Below are 26,912 nucleotides of genomic sequence, written 5' to 3'. Positions count from 1 at the left end.
AGTGCTAGGGTGTTATAGATCAATCAGCCTAACTTTGATATCCGGAAACATATTTGAATAAATTTTAAATTATCAATTTATTCAAAGCTAAAGGATAAAAAGCTGGTAAGTAATAGCCAACATGGATTTGTCAAGAACAAATCATGCCAAACCAATCTAATTTCCTCCTTTGACAAGGTAACCAGTCTAGTGGGAAAGGGGAAAGCAGTAGATGTGATGTATTTTGACTTCTGTAAAGCTTTTGACACATTCCCAAGTGTCAGTCTCATAACTGAACTAGGAAAACATGATCTAGATAAAATTATTATAAGGTGAGTGCACAGCTGTTTGAAAGACTGTACTCAGAATAGTTCTTAATGGTTCACTGTCATACCGCAAGGGCATATCAAGTTGTGTTCCACAAGGGGTCTGTCCTGGTTCTGGTACTATTCAATATTTTCATTAATAACTTGGATAATGGAGTGGAAAATATGTTTATAAAATTTGCAATGGGTTGCGAACACTTTGGAGGACACAATTAGAATTCAAAATGATCTTGATAAACTGGAGAGTTGGTATGAAATCAAAAAGATGAAATTCAGTAAAGACAAGTGCAAAGTACTACACTTAGAAATGAAAAATCAAATGCACAGCTACAAAATGGGGAATAACGCTAGACAGTAGTACTGCAGAAAAAAGATCTGAGGGATTTGGAAAACAAGTGGAATGAGAGTCAGTGTGATGCTGCTGCAAAAAAGGCAAATGTCATTTTGTGATGTATTAACAGGAGTGTCAGATGTAAACACAGAGGGTAATTGTTCTTCTCTACTCAACACTAATTAGGCTTCAGCTGGAGTACTGTTTTGGCACCACACTTTAGGAAAGATGGGAACAAACTGGGAATTGTCCACATTAGAGTGACAAATAAGAGTTTTAGAAAAAACTAACTTATGAAGAAAGGTTGAAAAAATGGAGGTTTAGTGTAGGGAAGAGAAGGCCTATGTAGGGCCAGATCAGTCTTCAAATACGTACAGGTTGTTTAAAAAATAAGTAAGGTGATCAATTGTTTCCCATGTCCATTGAGGGTAGGACAAGTAGTAATTGGCTTAGTTTGCAAGCAGGGAGATTTAGGTTAGATACTTTGAGAAACTTTTGTAACTTTCAGGGTAGTTAAGCACTTGAACAGATTACCTAGGGAAGTTCTGGGATCCCTGTCCTTGAAGGTTTATAAGAACAGATCAGACAAATACCTCGCACAGATGATCTAGGTGTACTTTATTCCTGCCTTTGCATAGGGGAATGGACTAGATCAGTGGTTCTCAAACTTTTTTTTTCATGGACCACTTGAAAATTGCTGAGGGTCTTGGCGGACCACTTAGTGATCTTTCCAAATGTTGTTTGTACCATTAGCTAACTATTTTAAAGTTCTTTGGATAAAAGCACTATATAAAAAAAACTTAATAATAATTAACTTTTTTTGTTCTACAAATAAAAGCACACAATTCATATTTTAATATCAGTAGTCTTAACTTTCTAGTGCGATGGATGTGCCCTCTTTCCCCCGCCAAAGCAGCCACAGAGCTGAGGCTGGGAAGGAGGGCTGTCTCTCCCCGGCAGCCACAGCCCTGGAGCTGGGGAAAGTTGCCTCTTTCTGTGGCCGCTGCAGCCCTACACATCCCAAATTCCCTCCCACCCCCTCTTTTCACCCCACTGCCCCCTCCCACCTAATCTCTATTCCCCCCCATGGCCGCCACCTCACCTTACATGTGCATCTTCTCCAGGGTCCAGACACCTAATTAGTGGAGCCACGTCTGTGTGGCTCCACTAATTAGATAGGTGGCCCTTCATTCTCTCGTGTGTGGCCACCCTGTTGTGCACCTTAGAGGGAACTCCACAGACCACCTGAATGGAGCTCGCGGACCACTGGTGGTCCACAGACCACAGTTTGAGAACCTCTGGACTAAATGAGCTCTTGAGGTCCCTTCCAATCCTACATAGCTGTGATTTTATAATATTTTTATGGATAGAAAAATCTATTTTAAGTAATATTTAGAGATGTTTAAAATACATTAGTTTTTCAGTATTATAATAACAGCTACAAATGAATTAGAATATTTATTCAGGCATTTGGACTTGTTTCTCTTGAGACAGTTTTGTTGGCTTATCAAAATTCCAGCCTTTTTCTAATCACCAGGGGTTTTATGGAGTACAAATTCGTAAGTGGTATCAGTTTGTCTGACTGGAATTAGTTGTTTCCATTAATAAAAAAGGAAAGTTCTGCATCTAGAGCTGTTTCTATGTGAGTCAGATTCCATTCACAGAAAATGTAAAGACGGTCTTTATAAGATTGTCATGCTCTTTATTCCTTAATGTGTACAGCATTTAGATTAAACTCTCGTGGGCAAGCCAACAAAAAAAAAAAAAAAAGCTGAATCATCCTCAAAAGAGGATATTTATAGCTTGGATACAGAAAAATGCATGTTCAAAAAACTCTAATTTCAAGCACAATAGTTCCCCATGTGTTTAAAACAATATTGGCTTTTCAGCATGTAGCTCAACAAATGTGTTAAAATTCAAAGGAATATGTGGATATTTTCCTCTATATCATGTCATTTTTTAGGGAATGCTGGCACTTGTTTTGAACTGCATCGATCGCTTAAATGTCTACAACAGTGCAGCTCATTTTGCAGGAGTTGCAAGGGAGGAAAGTGGAACAGCATGGAAGGAAATTCTGAATCTCCTTTACAAATTGCTAGGTAAGTTCTCAAGCAGTCCATTGTAGTGTAAGAACTTTTTTTCCTGTCCCTTGAAAAAGGACTTTTATGTGGGACATATCTTGCCATGTGAACTACATTATTTGTTTAAAAATAAAAAACTGGACACTTTCAGTACAATAGAAAAAACTAGGGTTGTCGATTAATCGCAGTTAACTCATGTGATTAGCTCAAAAAAATTAACTGCAATTAATCGCACTGCAATTAAACAACAGAACACCAATTGAAATTTAGTAAATATTTTTGGATATTTTTCTACCTTTTCAAATATATTGATTTCTATTACAACACAGAATACAAAGTGTACAGTGTTCACTTTATATTATTATTTTTATTACAAATATTTGCACTGTAAAAAGGATAAAGAAAAGAAATAGTATTTTTCAATTCACATCATACAAGTACTGTAGTGCAATCTCTTTAATGTGAAAGTGTAACTTACAAATGTAGGGTTTTTTGTTACATTACTGCACTCAAAAACAAAAACAATTTAAAACTTTAGAGCCTACGAGTCCACTCAGTCCTACTTCTTGTTCAGCCAATTGCTAAGACAAATAAGTTTGTTTACATTTATGGGAGATACTGCTGCCTGCTTCTTATCTACAATGTCACCTAAAAGTGAGAACAGGTGTTCACATGGCACTTTTGTAGCCGGCGTTGCAAGGTATTTACATGCCAGATATGCTGAACATTTGTATGCCCCTTCATGCTTCAGCCACCATTCCAGAGGACATGCCTCCATGCTGATGACGCTTGTTAAAAAAATAATGCATTAATTAAATTTGTGACTGAACTCCTTGGGGGAGAATTGCATGTCTCTTGTTCTGTTTTACCTGCATTCTGCCATATATTTCATGTTATAGCAGTCTCGGATGATGACCCAGCACATGTTCATTTTAAGAACACTTTCACGGCAGATTTGACAAAACGCAAAGAAGGTACCAATGTGAGATTTTTTAAAATAGCTATGGCACTTGACCCAAGGTTTAAGAATCTGAAGTGCTGTCCAAAATCTGAGAGGGACAAGGTGTGGAGCATGTTTTCAGAAATCTTAAAAGAGCAACACTCAGATGTGGAAACTACAGAACCCGAACCACCAAAAAAGAAAATCAACCTTCTGCTGGTGGCATCTACTCAGATGATGAAAATGAACATGTGTTGGTCTGCACTGCTTTGGATTGTTATTGAGCAGGAACCCATCATCAGCGTGGATGCATGATCTCTGGAATGGTGGTTGAAGCACGAAGGGACATATGAATCTTTAGCGCATCTGGCACGTAAATTTCTTGCTATGCCGGCTACAACAGTGCCATGTGAATGCCTGTTCTGACTTTCAGGTGACATTGTGAACAAAAGCTGGCAGCATTATCTCCTGCAGATTGTAACCAAACTTGTTTGTCTAAGCGATTGGCTGAAGTAGAACTGAGTGGACTCGTAGATGCGAAAGTTTTACGTTGTTTTATTTTTGAATGCAGTTATTTTTTGTACATAATTTTACATTTGTAAATTCAACTTTCATGATAAAGAGATTGCACTACAATACCTGTATTAAATGAATTGAAAAATACTATTTCTTTTGTTTTTTACAGTGCAAATATTTCTAATAAAATAAATATAAAGTGAGCACTGTACACTTTGTATTCTGTGTTGTAATTGATATCAATCTAATTGAAAATGTAGAAAACATCCAAAACTATTTAAATAAATGGTATTCTGTTATTGTTTAACAGCATGATTAATTGTGCAATTAATCGTGATTTTTTTTTAATCAGGCAATGAATCACGATTATTTTTTTTAATCACTTGACAACCCTAAAAAATCCCTCAGCACCACACCTAGAAAAGTAGAAAAATTTTAAATGCAACACACAGTGCTTGTGTGGTTTATTTATAAAATGTGTTTATGGTGTCCAAGTGGGAGTGAATTATTTTTTTTAAATCAGGAAAATAGGAGAGAATATTCTCATATGTAAGATAAAGATGGGCCTATACCAATATCCAGGATCTAAAGACCATTGCATTTTGGGAAAGTGTGTTTCTGGTTCCAAACCTTATGGCTTAAACCAACCTCTAGCAAACAGACCACTGCAACATGGGTCTGTCAAGGCTTCCAGAACCAAACCACCCCTATCTGCCAACAAGTCAGATCTCGATCTCGATCTCCCTCTCTCTCTCTCTCCCTCTCTCCAGAGTATTAGCTTGCCCACAAGTTAGCATAATCCCTTTTATAAGTTTGTTGCCATCCTTTCATCTGCACAAGACTGTGGCAATTTCAGCCTATGGTGTAGTTGGTTTGCAATGTCTCTGAATAGTCTGATCCAAGATTTGCATGATCTTTGGCAGTTGCTGCAAATGTATGTATCTTGGTTGGGAGCTGCTTGCTTCCTATGTACTCTTTTCTCTTCAAGCTGTAGGAGCCAGCTCTTGTCATGGACTTTGATGCCCGGATGGAGACAATGGCGCCACTTGTTACAATCACTTGCCAAAGTTTCCCATCGGTCAGGATCAATTCCAAATTCTTTCATATCTTGCTTGCATGTGTCTTTATAGTGAAGCTATAAAGCTCATGGACCGCCTTTCAGGTTCTTGTCGATCATCAGCATTAAGAAAACGGTTGTATTAGGACAGGGGGTTCCACAAGATCCTTCAATTACCTTAAATGCAAACCAGCTAGAAGTAGCCCAGAATTTCAGTTATTTGGTTCTACAGTGACCACCAACCTCTCACTGAATGAAGAACTAAATGTTCACATAGGAATATAAGAACATAAGAATGGCCCTACTGGGTCAGACCAAAGGTCCATCTAGTCCAGTATCCTGTCTTCCGACAGTGGCCAATGCCATGTGCTCCAGAGGGAATAAACAGAATAGGTAATCACCAAGTGATTCATCCCCTGTTGCCCATTCCCAGCTTCTAGCAAACAGAGATTAGGGACACCATCCCTGCCCATCCTGGCTAATAGCCATTGATGGAACTGTCCTCCATGAAGTTATCGAATTCTTTTTTGAACCCTGTTATAGTCTTGGCTTTCACAACATCCTCAGGCTGCCACCTCCTTTAGCAGACTAACTAAAAGAGCATGGAATAACTCAAAGCTTACCATCAAGACCAAAATGCTTGTGTACCAAGCTTGTGTTCTCAGCACTCTCATGTATGGTGGGGAAACATGGATAACTTACGCTTATCAGGAGAAAAGGTTAAACAGTTTCCACCTACTCTGTTTATGCCACATACTCTACATCAAATGACAATATAAAGTCACCAATGCAGAGGTTCTTCATAGGACATATTTACCAAGTGTGACAGCCCTGCTCAAGGAAAGAGGACTGCACTGGCTGGGCTATCTGAGTAGGTTGGAAGACAGATGCATACCCGAGGACATACTATATGGGGAGCTATCAGAGGGGGGCAAAATAACCAAGCTTTGCTATAAAGACACATGCAAGCGAGATATGAAGGAATTTTAGAACAAGGACTTGCCGTATAGTGTTCTTTTTGATACATTTTTATTTTATTTTTACAAACAAAGCTAGCTCTGGTGAAGAATGATGAGTTAGCTTGTGCCAAAGATTTAGAGCACAGGAAAACAAGGGACAGATGGAGTTTTGGGGAAAGAGAAAATTCATGTTGGAGTGGAAGTGTATGCACCTCAATGAAGTCAATGGCAAACTTCCTATTGATTTCAGTAGGGTAAGGATTTTCATACCTTACATTCAGTCTAATATCACAAATTAGAAAAGAAAGTAGGAAGAGAGCAGAGAAGAAAAGAGCAACCCCAAATTCTTTATTCTTTGTAGCTCTGTAGGACTACTGTACATCTGCGTCTCCCCTGTTATCAGTCTGAAATTTTCTTTCTTAAAAAAGAATACTTGCAGTCTTCATCTATTCTGTTGTAATAAGTAACAAAATTATATAACAATTATCCACCTTATAATAAAAATCTTTGATAATTGGCTTCAGTGGGCCAATAATTAGTATGGCTATTTTTATCTTTGTTTGATGGTGTGTTTGCAAATTAGTGAGCTGTTCTGTGGGGGAGGAAATTAAGAGTTAGTTAATTTCAGTTACATTCTGAAAACAATGCAAGTTCTGTGCTGCTGAACAATAATTATCCATTCTATAGCACCTTTTGCTCAGGAGGTGGAGCTAAAGGCCATTTATTTCACTTGGACTTGTTCCTGTACTGCAGCTGCATGGTATTTTCCCTCCTGGAGATATTTGGGGACAACTTTAGAAGAGTACAGGCCCCTTGATCATGTGCTGTATTTAATAGCTGAATTTAAGGAAGGTGGTAGTTTGTATAACTAATAATGGACTAGAGCACGGTGGGCAGATTCCCACCTTCCCAAGTGGAAGGGTAGGTGAAATGCCTCCATGATATTTTACATGCCCTCCCATCTGGACCCTACAGGGGCTTCTCTATAAGTATGGGGTCTGTAATGGGGGAAGAGGGAAACCAGATGGGTTGTGGGGAGGATTGAGTAGGCTGGGGGTATACCTAAGCAGGGGTATGCACAGTGTCTAACGTCTGGCCCCAGATAGATTCTCTGGAGAAGATAGTACAGCCCAGGCATATTCTCTTTTCCATGGAACCTCTCCCATGGGTCCCATTATACAAATGGGATTATGGAAGGCGGTTAGAGAGGGTTGAGATAAAGATACTTCAATTGATGGACTAATGGTGTGTTCGGATATAGCAAATACTGTTTTCTAAGTACCACTATTACCAGAGTTCTGCTTTATCAAATAGACCACTAACAAACCTCAAGTAATGCATAACATTAAGAGTCTGAGATAGATTGTTTTAAGAGTGTATTCATCATTTAAAAGATGTCATGTTTCAAACATTTCAGTTGGGTATGTACATCCCCTAAAAAATGGGAGCAAGATGGGAGGAACAGGTTCTTTATGAATAATAAGTAGTACAGTCAATTAATATTTTCATGGCTGCCTGTTTGTTAGTGTCAGGTGTGATGGCTTAATCAACTAGACTGATACCATCTAATTAATTTCACATAGGCTACTAAGCAGCTATCAAATGGTAACAACATTTCCTACTGACCTGGGTAGAATTTGGATTAGTAAACTAGATTCCATTACCAGTTTCCTGAGCTAAGTGGTTCAAACAAAATATAGGTGGTTATTTTACTAATACAAAAATTTCAAATATATTTGGTTCATAGGACAAAGAAAGGATAATTATGATTTTTGTTTGGTTTATCCTAGAAATTATATTAAAATATTTGTATTCAGCACTGGTTGTTAATATAAGGGTTCAACTATCATCAGTGTTATCAAACCCTTTTTTTCCAGCTGCCCTCATTCGTGGTAACAGAAATAACTGCACCCAGTTTTCCAATAACCTCGACTGGCTAATCAGTAAATTGGATAGACTAGAATCTTCCTCAGGTAAGAGCAATTTTATAAAAATAGGGTGTTGCTATTGATAATTCTATTACATCCTGTAAAAAAGAAAAATTTTGCTTGAAAAATAGTAAGCATCAGAAAACAGCTTTTCTTGCATGAAAATAAAATTAAAGCCCATCTCTCAAGTTAACAAACTGTTCTTTCTTAAGTAAATCTCTCAGATTAACACTCTGTTCCTTTTTTAGCCTGTCATTTTCATCTTCCTTGCCAGAGGATGTTGTGAAGGCCAAGACTATAACAGGGTTCAAAAAAGAACTAGATAAGTTCATGGAGGATAGGTCCATCAATGGCTATTAGCCAGGATGGATCACTTGATAATTACTTGTTCTATTCATTCCCTCTGGGGCACCTGGCATTGGCCACTGTTGGAAAACAGGATACTGGGCTAAATGGACCTTTGGTCTGACCCAGTATGGCCATTCTTATGTTCCAGCCCTCCTCCGCCTTTTCCTTTGAATTTTCTTTTCCTTAATTTCCCTAGTACCATCACAAAGAACCCTGAAATAAATTATTTAATGAGGCCTGGTACAATCGTATGATTCATAGCAGTGCAAAGTGGTACCACTCAACAGTTACCAAAATAATTGCAAATAGCATAGATGCTGTTTGTGGCTCAGTCCCAGCAAATAACAGCAAGAAAATGTTATACATAAAAAACAGCTTTAAAAAAGTTTACAATAACATACAGTCTGTTAGGAAGACTATTTCCTTCAGTGACTAGCTGAAGCGAATTTTGTTTTTTCTGTGTGTTTTTACCAAGATTTATGTCAAGAAAATCATAAATTATAGTTTCAACGTGCATTTTAACTTCCTATCATAGACAGATTTTTTTTTAAACCAGAGAATTAAATCCAAATGTAAGTCATATCATAGCTGGCCCTTAAAGCCTGTTGAAGATGAGTTCATTCTTTTTAGTCTGGAGATACTGAATAGACTGCAAAAGGGAAGATATGATTACTTTCCCCTTAGGATGTTCTTTTTTCTTTCCCACATTCTTAAATTGTATTCAGTTCTGCAGATTGTTTAATGTAAAATTGATTTTTGTGGCATTCATATAGGTATTCTGGAAGTATTACATTGCATCTTGATTGAAAGTCCAGAGGCTTTAAATTTGATAGCAGAGGAACATATCAAGTCTATTATTTCATTGCTGGATAAACATGGACGCAATCACAAGGTATGATTGAGAAATATAAGACATATTGATAATATCAAGAGTAATTTACAGAAAAAAGTGAATGAGTCTCTATAATGCCACCTATGTGATACATAGTGTCCTTAAATATATTTTAAAAACCCACAGTGAAGAATACCTATTACATTTCTTTGCAAAAACAAAATGAAATATGTGAAATCTATAATTGCTTTTCTGTGTAGAATAAATCAGTGTGTGTAGGAGACTAGGCCTTCAAAACATCCTTTCTATGCATGATCAGCACATTTGTGTCTGTTATAAATATTGATAGGCAACCAAATAATGTGTCAGAATAAATAAAAAGCTACATGTAAATGTAATCTAGGACCTTGAGACTGCAAATTACTCCATATGGGTTCATGAGTCCGCCTGTGTGGAGTAACTTGCAGCCTTGGGGTCCAAGTTCACTGCTGAAGGACTTGCTCTATTGTTTTCATACATCTAAGAAGACAGAGCTCAGTCTTACAAGTCCTTACTCAGATAAGAAGTTCCATTGTCTTTTTCATGTGACTATTCATGTGAGCAAGGATTGGGCTCTGAGACTTGCATAATTTAATTTTTACCATGACCAGGGATCGCATGATATGGAAGGTCATAATCTGATCTCATTTACATCCTAGTGTAAATCCATGGAATTCAATAAATTATTCTGGATTTACACGGGCAAAGTCTGCCCAGAATGAGGAATGATATATTATCATTTATACTTTCAAATATACAAAGGCAGAAATAAGAATATTAAGATAATGTATTTTAAGAAAAAGTAAATGAATATTTAATAAAAGCGCCTTTAAAAAATATACACATCATTTAAAAGGTTTTTACTGTTACCTAAAATCTAACTCTTAAAATGTATTGAATTGGTCTTGCAGATTAATACTATCCCATGGATTGTAAACAAAGTGTCTAGTGAGGTACCACAGAGACCTTTGGTAAATCAGGTTTTATTTAATATCTTAATTAATTATCTACAACAGAGACTGAACAACATGTTAATGAAATTCACAGATGATGCTAAATAGGGAAGAGTTTTGAGCACCAGTGAGGAGAGAGAAATAATCCAAAATGACCTAGAGATATTAGAAATAGGAGTAGAACACAACAAAATTCAAGTTGGAAAACTACAATCTATATCTGAAGGGAAAATTTTGAAACACAGCTATGAAGTAGATGAGAGAAAGCTGGAAAGCAATAATACTCAAGAAATAGTGGGAAGCAAAGTAGATAAGGGTATGAAATGTATTGTGGCAGCAAAGGAGGCCAAGAAAATTTGTAGCTGTATCAAGAATGGCATCACATTACACAACAGAGAATAATTCTCTGGTGTGACTGCAGTTGGAATATTACATTCAGTCCTGGGAACTTTAATATCTGGATGATATTGTCAAATTGGAGGATGATTAGAGAAGAGGAACCATGGTGTTTAGTGGGCTGGAACTTTTTACAGAGAAAGATTATAAGAATTAAATATGGCATAGCTTTCTACAATATAGTATACTAAAAATATCAGAAGGTAATAAACTCCATTTAGGAAATATTTAGACCAACACAAGGTGACATAACTAGAAGTATGCAATTAAAATTAAGACAGGGAAAAATTTAGCTGATTATCAGGAAATACATCCTGTCAGCAAAATCTGTAATACTGTGAAATGGTCTCTTAAGAAACCCCTTCAGTTAGAACATTTAAATGTAGACTGCATAATGAATATTAAAAACACAAAAGGGAACAATTCTGCATTGACAGGAAAGGGGGTTAGATGACCTAACTGGTCTTTTCCATCTATAATGACTATGATTCTGCATCATAGGCTAATTAAAGGATTTTTTTGTTGTTCTGGGAACAGTGTTTCATTTGACTGCTAGATTTGAAACTCTGTCTTGTAGTAAGAAATATCAAACAAGGAATCTCATTAACCCAATTTTATCCAAACATGAGGTTTTTAAAACATTCTTTGTGTTTGTCTGGAGTGATATTGATATTCAGGGATGAGTTCTGACAAGCAGTTTGAGGGAATTATGCAGCATTTAAATCGAAGTGAAATCAATGGGCTTTAGGTTCCTAATTTGCATATGTGCTTTTGAATATCCCTCTGGCATCTCTCTGTATCTTTAGGTGCCTAAACACTTATGAAAATCTGGCCCTGTGTCCTTTGAGATTTTCAGATTGTAGATCTCATCTTGTCCCACCTTGTTTTCCTCTTCACTGATTGGAAGAAGAAAACAAGCTTTCCTGTTTTTTCAGGTCCTAATTCATTTCTCAATTTTCCCAAATTAAGAAAATGTTTTCTCTGTACCTGCAAACTAAACTGAAACCAAAGTAATTAAGCCAAAAGCTTTACTACACAACAGAAACACAAAGTACTTACATTTGGAAAAAAGTAAAATAAACAAATTCATCCATTGTAAAGACTGAAAAATAAACAGAGATACTTATTTAATATAGTGCATGACATCAAGACATATTTACAAAGCTTGAGTTGACCTCAGAAGCTTCTCCCCCTTCTGGATACAATTAAAAGAGAAGCGCCCTTTAACTCATTAAAATTTCAGGAGGTCTTTTCGATGCACCACATTTTTGGTTCTATTTTGAATGATTTTAATAGATTATAATAAATGTAGAATTTAACATAGGTTATCATACTTTTAAATTTAACTTTAAACAGGTTTATTTTTAAAAAGAAATATGTATTAATTAAAAAATCTGATGTAAATTTTGTAAAAATGATCTTTTTCCTTTAAATCATTGTTTTTTTTTAATCCACCCTGAAATTATGGTCATCAATTGCATGAACAGGATGTAAGTAATATACACATCCTGTTCATATTTAGTACCTCATTCTCATTTAGAGTATGTGTACCCTTCAAAAAATGTGTGTGCATAATTTGTGTTAGCTAATCCTTGTTACATAACCTGAATTAAATAGCAGTAAAGACGCAACTCAGCTTTTTACTTGGGTTAACAGCTCAAGTCAAACCTAGGCTGCCATGTAGCAGAGTTAAAAGCAGAGTTGCTGTGTCTTCACTACTATTTTAATCCAAGTTAAGAACATGGCTTTTTTTTTTTTGCAGTGTAGACATACCCATACATTAAGGGCCCTTTACACTTCTCTGACAGCTTAAAGGGAATTTAAAGTGAATGTAAACATCAGTGGCCAGGTAGAATAAATGTAAAGATGGACTCCTTTGTCTTATGTTTTGAGACTATATTCTGAATTAGAGAAGTAAGCAGTGTCAGCTCATAATCATGAAGAAAAGCAATTCTGATAAAGAGAGACCCTTAACTATTCTCCCCCCTTACACCACACTGTTCCATTCCCCTACTCCCCTGAACCTTAAAATCTTTTACTCCAAACTCTAACTGAACATAAACTAAGTGCCACAGATCTTATAGGAAGAACTATTCTTGTGAGATTTGTAAGCCATCTTTAGGATTTATAATCCTAAAGTGTTTTATATAGGTATAAAATCAATAGGAGCTTGTTTTAACTTATTTGATGTCAACTGTCACTGCTACAAGCTGTGTTCAGATCATATTTAACCAAAAATCTTAGAAAAATCACCAAAGTTTTCATGTTATATTTCTCCAGTCTCCTGCATATTTTGAAAGGGAATTAAATTGAGATCAGGATTGTATTGTAAACAGTTACGTTTACTTGACCGTACCCTGATCTGTTTTAGGTTCTTGATGTGCTTTGCTCTCTGTGTCTCTGTAATGGAGTTGCAGTGCGTGCCAATCAGAACTGTATCTGCGACAATCTACTCCCCCGAAGAGATTTGCTCTTGCAAACCCGTTTGATTAATGATGTGACAAGGTATAGTGCAGTGTTTGTTTTGTTGCTATATTTGCAAATGAACAGAGCTTTAGTATTTAGTATTACTTTAAATTAAGAAAATACTCTGTTTTATTCTGGGGAGAGAAACTTTTTTATTAGCAATCACTGAAAGACATACTCTTTAGGAAACTTTTAGATGATAACTGTTTTTAAAAGTTTCATCATACTAACAATATAGGAAATGTTCTGGAAACTGTCTTGGAAGAGAAACTGCTTGTTGAATTCCCACTATAAAAAAATGAAAAATTGATTATTTATATAATACCATAAGTATACAAAATACAATGCTGTATTGTAACAAGGTTGATGCAGGGCCCTCTTGGACATTGGTGAGGTTTGCAAACAAATAACAGGTCCGTTAGGGAGAAAGGATCAAGACAAAAAATAAGTCCAGTACAATAGTGTAATATAGTACAAAAATTGTGTATTATATAAAAGGAATCAATATTCTTTTTCCTTCTCCATGCACACTAGCTAATAGTGTACTATTTTCAAATTAGGAAATTACTATTAAGAGGTTGATAGTTAATGATTATATATATTATTTATTAAAATTTGTACCTCTAATCTGAGCATACTTATGATATCTGGCCTAAATTTCTAAGATTTTGGAATCGGCATTTGAGGGTTTCATATCCGGGTCTCTTCACTGTTTTGGCACTTCTAGCCAACATCTCCTCAGTAATGTTATTCAGATGAATCCCATTCAAGTTCTCAGTTGTCCAGTGGACAGCAACGTGCATGATGAGTGAGACATCACTCTTCCATGAGAGAGTGAAACTAACTTCTCTTAGGCTGGTCCAAAGCAGGGCACTCCTGGATCAGCCTAAGAATATACAGTATGTAAGCATATTGTAAAATAATTTGTTTTATTAAGGATTTTATTTCTTCATATCTCAACCCCCATCTTTTGGTATCAGGAAAATAGAAACAATATTGTTTTTCTTTTTATAGGATACATTTTTCCTTCATGCATAGCACCCTGGACTTGTTTGTTATTCAGTTCAGCTAAGAATTTGGCACAATTTCTTTCTCTATCTTTTATTTATTAGTAGTATTATTTATTATGCAGACATACAAAGTCATAAAACAGATAGAATCAGTCTGGACAGAAGTTTACATGATGTGTCTCCACATCTGAACTCAGGTGTCATATTTACACAGTGCCAGCACATCCCTCGGCCCATGCTGCTTCACGCAACCCCCATTGGCCTGGAGCAGTGAACTGTGGCCAGTGGGAGCTGCGATCAGCCGAACCTGCAGACACGGCAGGTAAACAAACCGGCTCAGCCCCCCAGGGGGCTTACCCTAGCGGGCCGCATGCCAAAGATTGCTGATCCCTGGTGTAGTGTAATGTCATATTCCAGTGTTGCAAGAAGCCAGGAATACATAGTACAAAATGTACAATCAAATGTATCTCTTCTATTCTAGCATGAGGCCAAACATATTTTTGGGGGTTGCTGAGGGCTCTGCACAGTATAAGAAGTGGTACTTTGAACTAATAATCGATCAGGTAGACGCATTTTTGACGGCGGAACCCACTCATCTACGGGTTGGCTGGGCCTCTACATCAGGTTATGCTCCTTATCCTGGAGGTGGAGAAGGATGGGGTGGCAATGGTGTTGGTGATGACCTCTACTCCTATGGTTTCGATGGCCTTCATTTGTGGTCTGGTAAGTACTCTTTAGGCATATTTTTCAATTATTCTTACCAATAACCTTCTAAAAATTAGTATTCAGGAATAATATATCCCTAAATATTACTCCCAGGTCATCATTACTCCATTGCATGCTATTTTGCAATGAGCCAGATTCCACTCTCCAATGCACAGGCTGGATTATTCTGGAATTCTACCTCTATAAATGGAATCAAATTCCTAGGCCATTGTTTTTATATCTTGTCATTATCTAACCTAGTCTATTTTCTATCTACATGGGGACATGTGGTGCACTGGATCCATGCATGGAACTCCCATTGACATAAATGGAAGTTGTAAATGCAGATCTACAGCAATAAAGGGCCCTTAGCGTGCCTGAGATTAGCAGATTATTGAATTATATTGTGTGTGGGATAACAAAGAACACAAATTAATAATATTCAAGATCAGTGAATGTTACCTTACTGTGTAATCCAGTATTTCATTATGATACCACATAATGGAATTTCTGTTTTATTCAGTTAGGGTTTTTCAGCACAATTTTCTAGGTTATAAAAAAGCAACGTTAAAAGAACTATATTCTGTTTGCAAAGTCAAGCACTCAAAAGTTAGAAAATGCCAGAATTAAGATTTCCTGTACAACCTTAATTGGCCCACTTGTATGTGCACATTGCGATATAGTCTTTCATGGCATGATCACACATTTCATTTTCACAAGACTCCTGCCTCATCCAGTATATGGGATAGACCCTGCTCACTTAAAGAGCATCTATAAAATCTTTCTTGTTCTCCTTGTTCACTGTGTGGGTCATGCCTTATTTATTGCACATTATTCAAACACTGCTCAGAAGTTAGGATTATTAATTTCCTCATGGGCTTGTCTATCATCATTAAGTGATCCATCCCATCACCCATTCCCAGCATCTGGCAAACAGAGGCTAGGGACACCATCCCTGCCCATCCTGGCTCATTATCTAGTTCTTTTTGAACCCTGTTATAGTCTTGGCCTTCACAACAACTTCTGGCAAGGAACTCCACAGGTTGACTGTGCATTTGTGAAGAAATACTTCCTTTTGTTTGTTTTAAACCTGCTGCTTATTAATTTCATTTGGTGACCCCTAGTTCTTGTGTTATGAGAAGGAGTAAATAACACTTCCTTATTTACTTTCTCCACACCAGTCATGATTTTGTAGATCTCTATCATATCCCCTTTTAGTAGTCTCTTTTCCAAGCTGAAAAGTCCCAATCTTATTAATCTCTCCTCCCATGAAAGCTGCTCCATACCCCTAATCATTTTTGTTGCCCTTTTCTGAACCTTTTCCAATTCCAAGAGATCTTTTTTTTATATGGGGCAACCACATCTACACGTACTATTCAAGATGTGGCCGTACCATGGATTTATATAGAGGCAATATGATATTTTCTGTCTTATTATCTATCCCTTTGTTAATGTTTCCCAACATTCTGTTGGCTTTTTTGACTGCCGCTGCAGATTGAGTGGATGTTTTAAGAGAATTATCCACAATGATGCCAAAATCTCTCTCTTGAGTGGTACCAGCTAATTTAGACCCCATCATTTTATATGTATAGTTGGGATTATGTTTTCCAGTGTGCATTACTTTGAATTTATCAACATTGAATTTCATCTGCCATTTTGTTGCCCAGTTACCCAGTTTTGTGAGATCCCTTTGTAGCTCTTTGCAGTCTGTTTTGGGTCTAACTATCTTGAGTAGTTTTATATCATCTGCAAATGTTGCCACCTCACTATTTAACCCTTTTTCCAGATAAAAGTGTTCTATAATGCTAAGGACTCTTGGAATGCTAAATGGGGAAAAATGATATGTGATCATATAATTAAAGATTCTATCATAATGCAAACTCACAAGGGGTCTGAAATAGGGTTGCCTGTACAACCTTAATTCTGACATTTATGACCTTTTGTGTGCTTGACTTTGCAAGTTTAATAATGTTTTTTTTAATATATGTTTTTGTGTGTTATATGATATAAAATACATACATGGATGCTTCCATATCCATTTTACTTTTTATGCTTCTGTCATATAACTTATCTCAGATGGTGGAAATAATGGTGAGGAATTTTTGTGGGGATGCCCATCTTTAGAATACTGCAGGAAAAACATGTTGAATAAATTATTCCATGAAAAAATGACAAAAAGTACCAAATAGCATATTCAGTGAGTACTATTAAAGCAACTTTATCCTTACTTCACTGTCCTGAGTTATACTTAATGTAAATTATGAGAGTGCTTCCATTTGTATTCTGGAAAGATATAAAATCTTGGTCCAGAATGTTGTAGAGGGCAACAACTGCAGTAGATACTGCTCTTGTGAAAGCAGTTTCAGGTTTTACACAAGACTCTTGGAATAAACTGGGAGAGATGCTTTTGGGAGTGGTTAGTGCTTTGGATTCATTTAACTAAAGATCCTAGTTAAATGCCTTAATGCCAAATGTATATTAAACCAAGCTTCTTGGTATCTTAGGACACACAAGTTAGTATTGCTGAAAAAATGTATTATTTTTAGTCCTTCAAATGTACCAGTTTGCCTTTTTGTTGTGTTAAATATTAAAATAAAATGAGGATTTTCAAAAATGATGAAATGGGAATGATGATTCTTATAGCCAGGATGATTCTTATAGCCCCAAGTGGGCAAGACAACCTCCAGATGCTCTTGATCCAGACTATAGTGACATTACCTCTTGTACACAACCTACTATCACTGAATTGTGGCCAAGTTCTCGACCTTAGCCCTCTCAGTCTCCACCTTACAGCATGGATGTTGAATGGCTAAACCCATTGGAGAGGGGCTGCTCTCAACAGGTTCAAAATATTCTCATCAGTAGCAGATAATTTTCCATTAGGGTAACTTATCTTGCAAAATGGAAGAGATTTTCTCTCTGGGCCACTTGGCTCCATCATCAAAAACACAGGTTCACAGTATCTTGGAATACACATTGCATTTGAACAATTCAGGCCTCTGTGTAAGCTCCATAAAGATTCATTTGGCAGCCATCTCTACATTCCACCTTGTCATTGAAGGATGTTTGCTCTTTTTGCATCCCATGGCTGAAAGATTTTTAACAGGTTTACCTGGGGGTTTATCCTCCTATTTGTTAACACATTACCCGGGATTTTAACTTGATATAGATAAGGCTCATGGGACCACTGTTTAAGCTACTGGTCTCCTGCTCTTTTCTTCAGCTGTCTGCAAAGACAATGTTCTTTTTAGTGCTAATATATGCTAGAAGGGTGGGAGAGTTGAAGGCTTCGATGGTGGGATCTCCATCTTTTATAAAAATAAATTTCCTTTAAGACCTCACCCTAACTTCCTGACAAAAATGGTATTGGGTTTACATTTGAATCAATTGATTAATCTACAGAAATTCTTTCCAAAGCCTCATAACCATAAGGTTGAAGACACTTCACACACTAGATGTGTGACTCTTTCTATGCTGATCGGACTGTGATCATCTCCAAAACTGTTTCTAACATAAACAGAAGAGAATGAGAGGTCAGGCAGTTTCTGCACAGAGGATCCAGAAATGGATAACTCTTTGCATCACGATTTGTTATGAACTGGCTACTTCTGTGGCACTTTTAATTAACATCCCAATCATGGAAAATTATAGAGCTGCTACATGGTCTTCATGCTGCCACCAAACATTATGCTATGAGAGCTTCCAGAGCTGATGCTGACTTTGTAAAATCTGTCCTTCTGCCTTTATTTAAGAATAATTCTAATTCCCACCACCTAAAGAATTACTGCTTGGGATCACCAGAAGTAGAATATATTTGTGCACAAAGAATCGAAGGAGAAAAAAATGGTATCTTAACTATACAGTAATGTGTTGTGCACATATATTTTCCATGAACCCACCTTTGTGGTCTGACATCACCGAGATACTAGTTTAAAGGAAATGGGAGGAGGTCAGGTGACTTTGCTCTTTTCATGCCTGTTGCTGAGGGCATAGATACACAGGGCACATGCACTGCCCCAAGAGGTACTGCCAGGTAAACATCTCCGACTCACGTGCAGTGGGTGTGCACACACCTGAAATGGATTATATATGTGCACAGCACATCTTGAAGAACAACAGTTATTGCGAAGGTAAGTAACCATTTTTTGTGATTACTTGGAAGTATGAGAGTTATATCCCCTCTAATTTTATTTAGTCCTCTAACTGCAGATGCTCTCGTTATCCCTATAAATATTTAATCCTGTCCATGAATGAAGTTAATTATAATGCAGTGGGAACTCTGATATTTCATGAATAACTGAAATAAGACCTAAGTACTTGGGCAGTAGGTACTAAAATTATCTGCCAATCACTATTAGCTTTATACAGGCAAAGGCTTTTGAGTTAGGTCATGGTATGAGCACACATTGCCTGAGCTGAGCATATTCCTTTTTGCTAACAGCTTCAAAGGTCTCAAACAATTTGCTCAGTTCACGCACTGTTCTGCCACTTATCAGTCTGGAGAATGTAGCTCATTGTCTGTCTCTTAAAGCAAAAACAGTCACAAAGCAGATGAAGACAAGGTTATGTCTTCATGTCTGAAAGAAAATAAATTATTTGAAATAGCTTGTGAGGCTGTCAAAATATTTGTGTCGGTATAGTTGCTATTCTCTTGCTAACCCCTTAAATACAGGAAATTGTTCAAAGCCTTTCTCCCCTAACTCCTTTCTCATCAGGTCGAGTACCCCGAGCTGTAGCATCTGTCAATCAGCATTTGTTGGCATCTGATGACGTAGTTAGCTGCTGCTTGGATTTAGGGGTGCCCAGTATTTCATTCCGCATTAATGGGCAACCTGTACAGGGAATGTTTGAGAACTTCAGTGTCGATGGACTTTTCTATCCTGTGGTGAGCTTCTCTGCAGGTATCAAGTAAGTGCTTGATCTCTTCCTATTAATATTTTGGGCTTTTTGCCATGCTGTCATGATGACATGTTTAACATATATGATTTATTTTATTTTATTGCTTAGATACTCTACTACTTTCAGTCAGGGAAAAATACATCCATTTGTTTGGAGACTAGTTGGTATGGAGTTGGAACGTGGAGCTTTTGATCTCTTGGTGATTGATTTGACAATGACTGAAATCATTATCATTCGATGGCTTTTTGGTGACTTAGAGGAAGTTAGTTTGGTCTCAGTCCAATTATCAGTGGACAAGTATCCACTTCAGAATCACAGCACCACAACTGGCATTAACTGAAACTTTGTTGGCAATCTCAAAAAGAGGTGAAAAAATAAATTATCATGAAGACTAAACTCCCTTCTCACACTACAGAATTTGAAGAACAATAGTGCTGCAGTATGGGAAACCTTATATACTCTACTGCTCATTCTCCATGTGTTTTATAGAAAAAAAATGAAGACGTTTGACTTCAGAACTGTCAGTCTGGCACCTTTCACCACACCTAAACTCAGTTCCAAAAATATTTTTCAAGTGTGATTCTACTCTCAAAAGTCACTGGGTAAAAATAGTATCCTCTTTCTTAAGAGAGCTGATTAAACTGTTAAGTCTGTTTACTTCAGTGACTAAAATAAATTACTAATATTAGCATTGTTAATATTACAGAGCCAGCATAGTAGACAGAAAGGTGGATTCTATTCTGGCTTTTCAATGATCATCAGAATTGTTACCTAAATTTCCAATCAGTTACACCTGTGCAGACCCGTTAGGCACAGGAAGCTCTGGGGGCCTCATTTACGCTTTATTACTGTTTTGATTTGCAAGTAGGAAAGAATGAAACCTGACTTTCAGAGCCCAGGATCATTCTGCAAGTAAGGAAATAACTGAGAGGGTGTGATGGTGTGTAAAAGCTCTCTGCTGAGCTAAGATAAGAAGGGATTGATGGCTTGGCCTGAAGTTCTGTGGTTCTTGCAACACATGCAAGAAGTATCAAGCCTAGAGGGAATAATCAGGAAAGGAACCAGCAGCAAAGGAAAATAACAAGGTGCAGAGGGCATGGGCACCTTTGCAGAAGGGGAATCTCTCTATAGGCCTGGAACGAATTGAATCCCACAGTTGTGAGACCTACATCCCACCCAGAATAGAAAGGAAGAGCAGTGGGGCTTACATTAGGGAAGAAAAACTCAGGCTACAGATGATTCATCCATTTAACAATTAGGAAAAGTGGCTAGGTTTTCCTGAGATAAAGGAAGTCTGAGGACCAGCTGTATGTGGGCTTTTCCCAAGGAGCTGATTTCACAAATGTTATGAAATGGGAGAACTCCCAGGCCTCTCCAAACAGAATAATCAGAGGGCCTGGAAAGAGATGAGGAGTGGGAGTGGGTTTTACTCTCTCTCTGGAACCGACATTACTCTCTACCCAATTTAGGGCGTAGATAGACAAGAGCTAGTTGAAAATTTTCAGAAGGAACAGTTTTCCACTGGAAAATGCTGATTCAGTGGAAATAAGCCATTCTGTGGGAACATTCAGGAGGAGCACACTTCATCAGCCTTTCTGATTAGCTCCTCTGTCTGGAGGACTTCTCTCTGCTCTACTCTGGGGAAGGATGATACAGGACCACGAGGTCTCCATCAAGGGGCCTCCAGACCTAGTCCACTCTGCCACATGCTTCCTCCTTCAGGCTTGTGTCAGTGGTTCTTGCACCCATCAGTCAGGGCATACTCCACTTGGGCTGCTTCTGGCTCTCTTCAGCCTCTGGCTCTTGGGCTACCTCTGCCTCTGAATCTGGCCTTCTTTGGCCTCGGGGTCTGGCTCTGGCTCTGCCCAATAAATACTTAAAATCTTGCCTGTTTTCTGCATCTGCCTCTGGCTCTTGCTCCCTTCAGCCTCTGCCTCTGTTGTTTTACTGCTTTTGCCTCTGCCTCTGACTCCGGCTTCATTGTCTTACTGCTTTCTGCCTTGGCCACTGGCTCTGGCTCCCCTTCAGCCTCTGGCTTTGTTGTTTTACTGCTTTTGCCTCCGCCTCTGGCTTCAGTGTCTTACTGCTTTCTGCCTTGGCCGCTGGCTCTGGCTCCCCTTCAGCATCTGGCTCTGGCTTTGTTGTCTTACTGCTTTCTGTCTGGCCCCTGGGCCTTCTTCAGCGTCTGCTTCTGGCCTCACACAATAAAACAGTTAAAAGCTTGCTACAGTAAAACAGTTAATTCTAACCTAGCCCCCTTTAGACAAGATCGGTCTGAAGATCCCGCTTCTGTTACCAGAATGTAACAGGGTCGGCACCTACCTCTCACTGGTGCCCCCTTTCTCTGGTCAATATGCCTTCAATCAGTTTTTTTCATGGGGCAGCACCCACCTCTCCCAGGTGCCCCCCCCCCTTTGGTTGGTTGATTGGATGTAAGCCTGATTTTGGTTTTAGTTCGTATATCGGGGTGGCACCTGCCTCTCATGCACAACCTCCCCTCCCCCAGCTGATGGTTCTCTTGGCGAGTCTTCAGTGACTCAGTCCTCCGGCCGAGCCACATATGTTGCCCCCCCTTCCGGAGTATACAGGCCAAGTTCTTATCTTGGCCCTGGTATGGGACCATAGCTCTAAGGCTTCTCCCAGAGGCACTGCCTTCTTCAAGCACCTAGCTGGGGCCCATCTCAGTACCCGCAACTGGTGGTGTTTCAGCAGGCCTCCCAGACCAGCGAGACCTATCTCGGTAGCCTCTCTGGCCTGGCCAGGTTCAGTGTTCAGTCCCACTGGGCTTCAGCCTGCCTGCACTGACCTTCCACTGGTCCTGCTGCTCTTCTTGCCAGCCAGGCATCCAGACTTCAGCAGCCTTCTCTGGGCTTCAGTCCTGTCTGCAGTACTGCTGCTCTTCCAGCCAGCCAGTCACCCAGTCTTCATTCCTTGAACTCCACACAGCAACTGAAATTCTCTGCTCTGCTGCTTGTCTTTTATATAAGGCCCTTCTGGCTCCAGATTGGCTGCTCCATGAGCCCCTCTGATTGACTGTTCCTCTGCAGCCACTTTAGGCTGTCAGAAGGACTTCTCTCTGCTCTACTCTGGGGAAGGGTGATGCAGGGCCATGAGGCCTCCAGCACGGGGCCTCTGAATCTAGTCCACCCCGTCACACAGCCCCACAGACTTTTACCTCTGGGCAATATTGCCACAGGCTGATGCTCCCAGGTTGAGACCCCAGAATCCCTGACAGCCTCCTATATCTTTTCCTCCTCATCCCAATCTCCTGACTCAGCATCACGGTGAGATTTTGCATCCGGTGCTCAGCTCCCTGCGTCTCATGGCATGGATGCTACATAGTTAGATGAGGAGAAGGAGGAGGAATGATGTTCGGAGGCAGTCCAGCAAAACTTGCTTAATAGTAGAAAGTCCTCCACCAGAGTGGCCTATTTGGCCAAGTGGAAGCAGTTCTCAATGTGGTTGCTAGCCCAGGGAGTTCAGTCACCAGGGATTAAAGAGATCCTCTGGGCTGACCTAGCCCCACCCTGTTATACCTCCAGTTAATGCCAGTTCTGGAGGGAAAAGGAAAAGAAAGTGTGGCTCAGTTTGGGGCTGACTGGCAAAGGGGCAGGAGCTAACCGCCTCTGTAACTGAGGGGAAGGATCACTAACCTGCCTGCCAATGCCACCATCTGAGAGGAAGCACTGTCTCCCAACCACAGGAGACTCTGGAGGAGTCCAGCACCAAAGAAAACTGAGGGGTGAAGCCTAGGGACATTTTGGGGCTCGGCCTCCCCAGTGTGCAGCCAACTGCCTGAAGCAGTCTGGGATTGTAACGAGGTTCTGTTCAAGGCCCACAAGAGGACCCTACAGGAAGCAGGCCACCCAATTAAGTGGACTAGAGGGGCCATGCTCCAAACAGAACAGATTGGTAGGAAGTAGCCCAGGACTGGGACCTGGTGAAGAGGGAGGGTCTAGGTTCCCCTACCTTCCCCCCTTTCCTTGAAGACTGAGGACCCACAACCAAGTAGGGGGCCAAGAACCATGCACTCTAACCAGTAGGTTGCCTGGGCCTCCGGACCACTCAGTAGAGATGCCTTGAATTCAGGACATCTTGGAGTACCTGTTGCACCTTCAGTCTTCCGGTCTTGCACTTAGTTCATTGAGAGTCATCTGGCAATGATTTCTGCATTTCATCCACTCATCCATGAGAAGTCAGTGTTTTTTAACTCTGTGCTTGTGAGGTTCTTGAAATGAGTCACTTGTAACCACCCACTGCTAAAAGAACTACTGTATTTCCTTTGTGGAACCTTAATGCTGTCTTAGCTGCTCTTATGGGACCTTGTTTGAGCCTCTGGCAACTTCTTTCTCCCTCTGTGTCAGAAAACTGCTTTCCTTGTAGTGATCACATCTGCAAGGAGTGTGTGCGAGTTGCAGGCTTTGATGGCAGAACCTCCTTACACACAATTTTCCAAAGACTGTAACCCTGCAGCCGCACCCTAAGTTTTTTATCTGAAGTTATTTCTCTTGAACCAAGTTATGTCTACCCTACCAGAGTTCTTCCCTAAGTCACATTCAGCCCCAGATGAGCAACATCTTCACACTTTGGCTATCAGGCAATGTTTAGCTTTTTACCTGGGTAGAACTAAATCTTTCCATTCTTCATCTTGTCTGTTTGTTTCATATGCAGATTGAATGAAGGGGCAAGCAGCCTCCCTGTAGACAATCCCCAGGTGGATACCTTCCTATATCATGACAGCATACAAAGTACCTCAGATTGCACCTCCCCATAGGCTGCAAGCTCATTGCATGAGCGCCCAGGCAACATCAATGGCATTTCTAAAGTGATACTCCTATACTGGCATTTGCAGGGCTGCCACTTGGTCCTCTACATATGTTACACATCACTATTGGATCCAGATCAGATGTGAACTTTGGGAAGGTAATCCTGCAGTCCTTGGTTAAATAGCCCACCTCCTGCAAGTACTGCTTGTGAGTCACCTACATGGAATACATGGCTGCATCTATTCAAAGAGGGAAGAATGGTTACTTACTTGTACTGTAACCTGTTCTTTGAGTTGTGATGAAAATGCGCATTCCACAACCCACCCCCATCCCCTATGTATCAGGGACTGTGATCTGGATGTTGGGTACGAAGGAACTAAGGGTGGTTGGAGCAGCACCACCTTTATATAGCCAGGATGGGACTAGGGCCACAGGGTGCAAGTACTACCCTTATGGGTACTGCTAGGCAAAGTTCTCCAGTTTTGGTGCACTGGGCACTCGCATACCTACATGGAATACGTGTCTGCATCCCATCTCAAAGAACAGCAGTTACATTACAGGTAATTATTGCCACATCAAAAGATTCTTAGAGAAGTCTCACTCATTCCTCTTGTGATACACAGGTTCCCTTCTTGGAGCTTGAATTTGGTGCTAGGAGCCTTAACAAAACAACCATTTGAATAACTACATTTTTTCAGCCTAATTTCTCTCTCTCCAAATTTCTTTCTTAGTAACAGTCACCTCAGCTAGAAGGGTATTGGAAGTTGGAGCATTTTCTATGGAGCCTCATCTATGTATTTTTCATAATGACAGATTCTTTGTCTGGACCTGTCATTTATTCCAAAAATAAATACATTTTTCCACGTTCTTTTCTCCTAATCTAAGCATCCCAAGGAGATTGAATGTCATAAATTAGGTGTCAGAAAAGTACTTAAAATCTATCTCAAGAACACAGCTCTTTTCATTTTATATGACTCTCCAGCTAAAGGGAAGAAAGCCTCTAAATCCTCTATTACAAGGTGGATTAAGGCAGAGGTTGCTGAAACCTATAGAGCATTTGAAGTGAATTCACCAAATAATGTTACAGCCCACTCCCTGAGGGGTTCAGCAACCTCTTGTGCAGAGAGGTCTTGCACTTCATATGAATCTGTAAGGAAGCAACGTGGACATCAGTCAACACACTCACAAAGCACTACAAGTTGGATTTCCTTTCTTCTTCAGATGCAGCTTTGGGGAGAATCATAGGACTGGAAGGGACCTTGAGAGGTCATCTAGTCCAGTCCCCTGCACTCATGGCAGGACTAAGTCTTATCTATACCATCCCTGACTTAACCTGCTCCTAAAAATCTCCAATGACGGAGATTCCACAACCTCCCTAGGCAATTTATTCCCGTGCTTAACCACCCTGACAGTCAGGAATTTTTTCCTAATGTCCAACCTAAACCTCCCTTGCTGCAATTTAAGCCCATTGCTTCTTGTCCTATCCTCAGAGGTTAAGAAGAACATTTTTTCTTCATCCTCCTTGTAACAACCTTTTATGTACTTGAAAACTGTTGTTATGTCCCCTCTGTCTTCTCTTCTCCAGACTAAACAAACCTAAATTTTTTCAATCTTCCCTCATAGGTCATGTTTTCTAGACCTTTAATAATTTTTGTTGTGCTTCTTTGGACTTTCTCCAATTTGTCCACATCTTTCCTGAAATGTGGCGCCCAGATCTGGACACAATACTCCAGTTGAGGCCTAATCAGCACGGAGTAGAGCGAAAGAATTACTTCTCATGTCTTGCTTACAACACTCCTGCTAATACATCCCAGAATTATGTTTGGAAACAGCAATATACTGTTAACTCATATTTAGCTTGTGGTCCACTATAACCCGCAGATCCCTTTCAGCAGTATTCCTTCCTAGGCAGTCATTTCCAATTTTGTATGTGTGCAACTGATTGTTCCTTCCTAATTGGAGTATTTTATATATCCTTATTGAATTTCATCCTATTTACTTCAGACCATTTCTCCAGTTTGTCCAGATCATTTTGAATTTTAATTCTAGCCTCCAAAGCACTTGCAACCCCTCCCAGCTTGGTATCATCCACAAACTTTTTAAGTGTACTCTCTATGCCATTATCTAAATCATTGATGAAGGTATTGAATCAACCCGGACCCAGAACTGATGCCTGTGGGATCCCACTAGTTATGCCCTTCCAGCATGACTGTGAACCACTGATAACTACTCTCTGGGAACAGTTTTCCAACCAGTTTTGCACCTGCCTTATAGTAGCTCCATCTAGGTTGCATTTCCCTTGTTTGTTTATAAGAAGGTCATGTGAGACAGTATCAAAAGCTTTACTGAAGTCAAGATATACCACGTCTACCGCATCCCCC

The 26,912-nt window shown here is 39.3% G+C and overlaps 1 protein-coding gene across 1 annotated transcript in view; it reads left to right on the top strand.

Annotated features, from left to right (window-relative positions):
- The window catches only part of RYR3 (ryanodine receptor 3), a gene marked incomplete at its 5' end in the record, with an annotated part of 579,989 nt that overhangs the window by 179,972 nt on the left and 373,105 nt on the right, over nucleotides 1-26,912 (top strand). The window contains 6 exons of the mRNA XM_084631721.1: nucleotides 2,600-2,735; nucleotides 8,067-8,162; nucleotides 9,239-9,357; nucleotides 13,057-13,190; nucleotides 14,643-14,884; nucleotides 19,582-19,774. Coding sequence (XP_084487847.1) covers nucleotides 2,600-2,735; nucleotides 8,067-8,162; nucleotides 9,239-9,357; nucleotides 13,057-13,190; nucleotides 14,643-14,884; nucleotides 19,582-19,774 — 920 coding nt within the window. The remainder of the gene's footprint in view (nucleotides 1-2,599; nucleotides 2,736-8,066; nucleotides 8,163-9,238; nucleotides 9,358-13,056; nucleotides 13,191-14,642; nucleotides 14,885-19,581; nucleotides 19,775-26,912) is intronic.

Source organism: Lepidochelys olivacea (assembly GCF_965140295.1).
Source record: "Lepidochelys olivacea isolate rLepOli2 genome assembly, chromosome: 6".
Lineage (NCBI taxonomy): Eukaryota > Metazoa > Chordata > Testudines > Cheloniidae > Lepidochelys > Lepidochelys olivacea.
The sequence above is the reverse complement of the archived record's forward strand: the minus strand, read 5'-3'. Positions and strand labels throughout refer to the sequence as shown.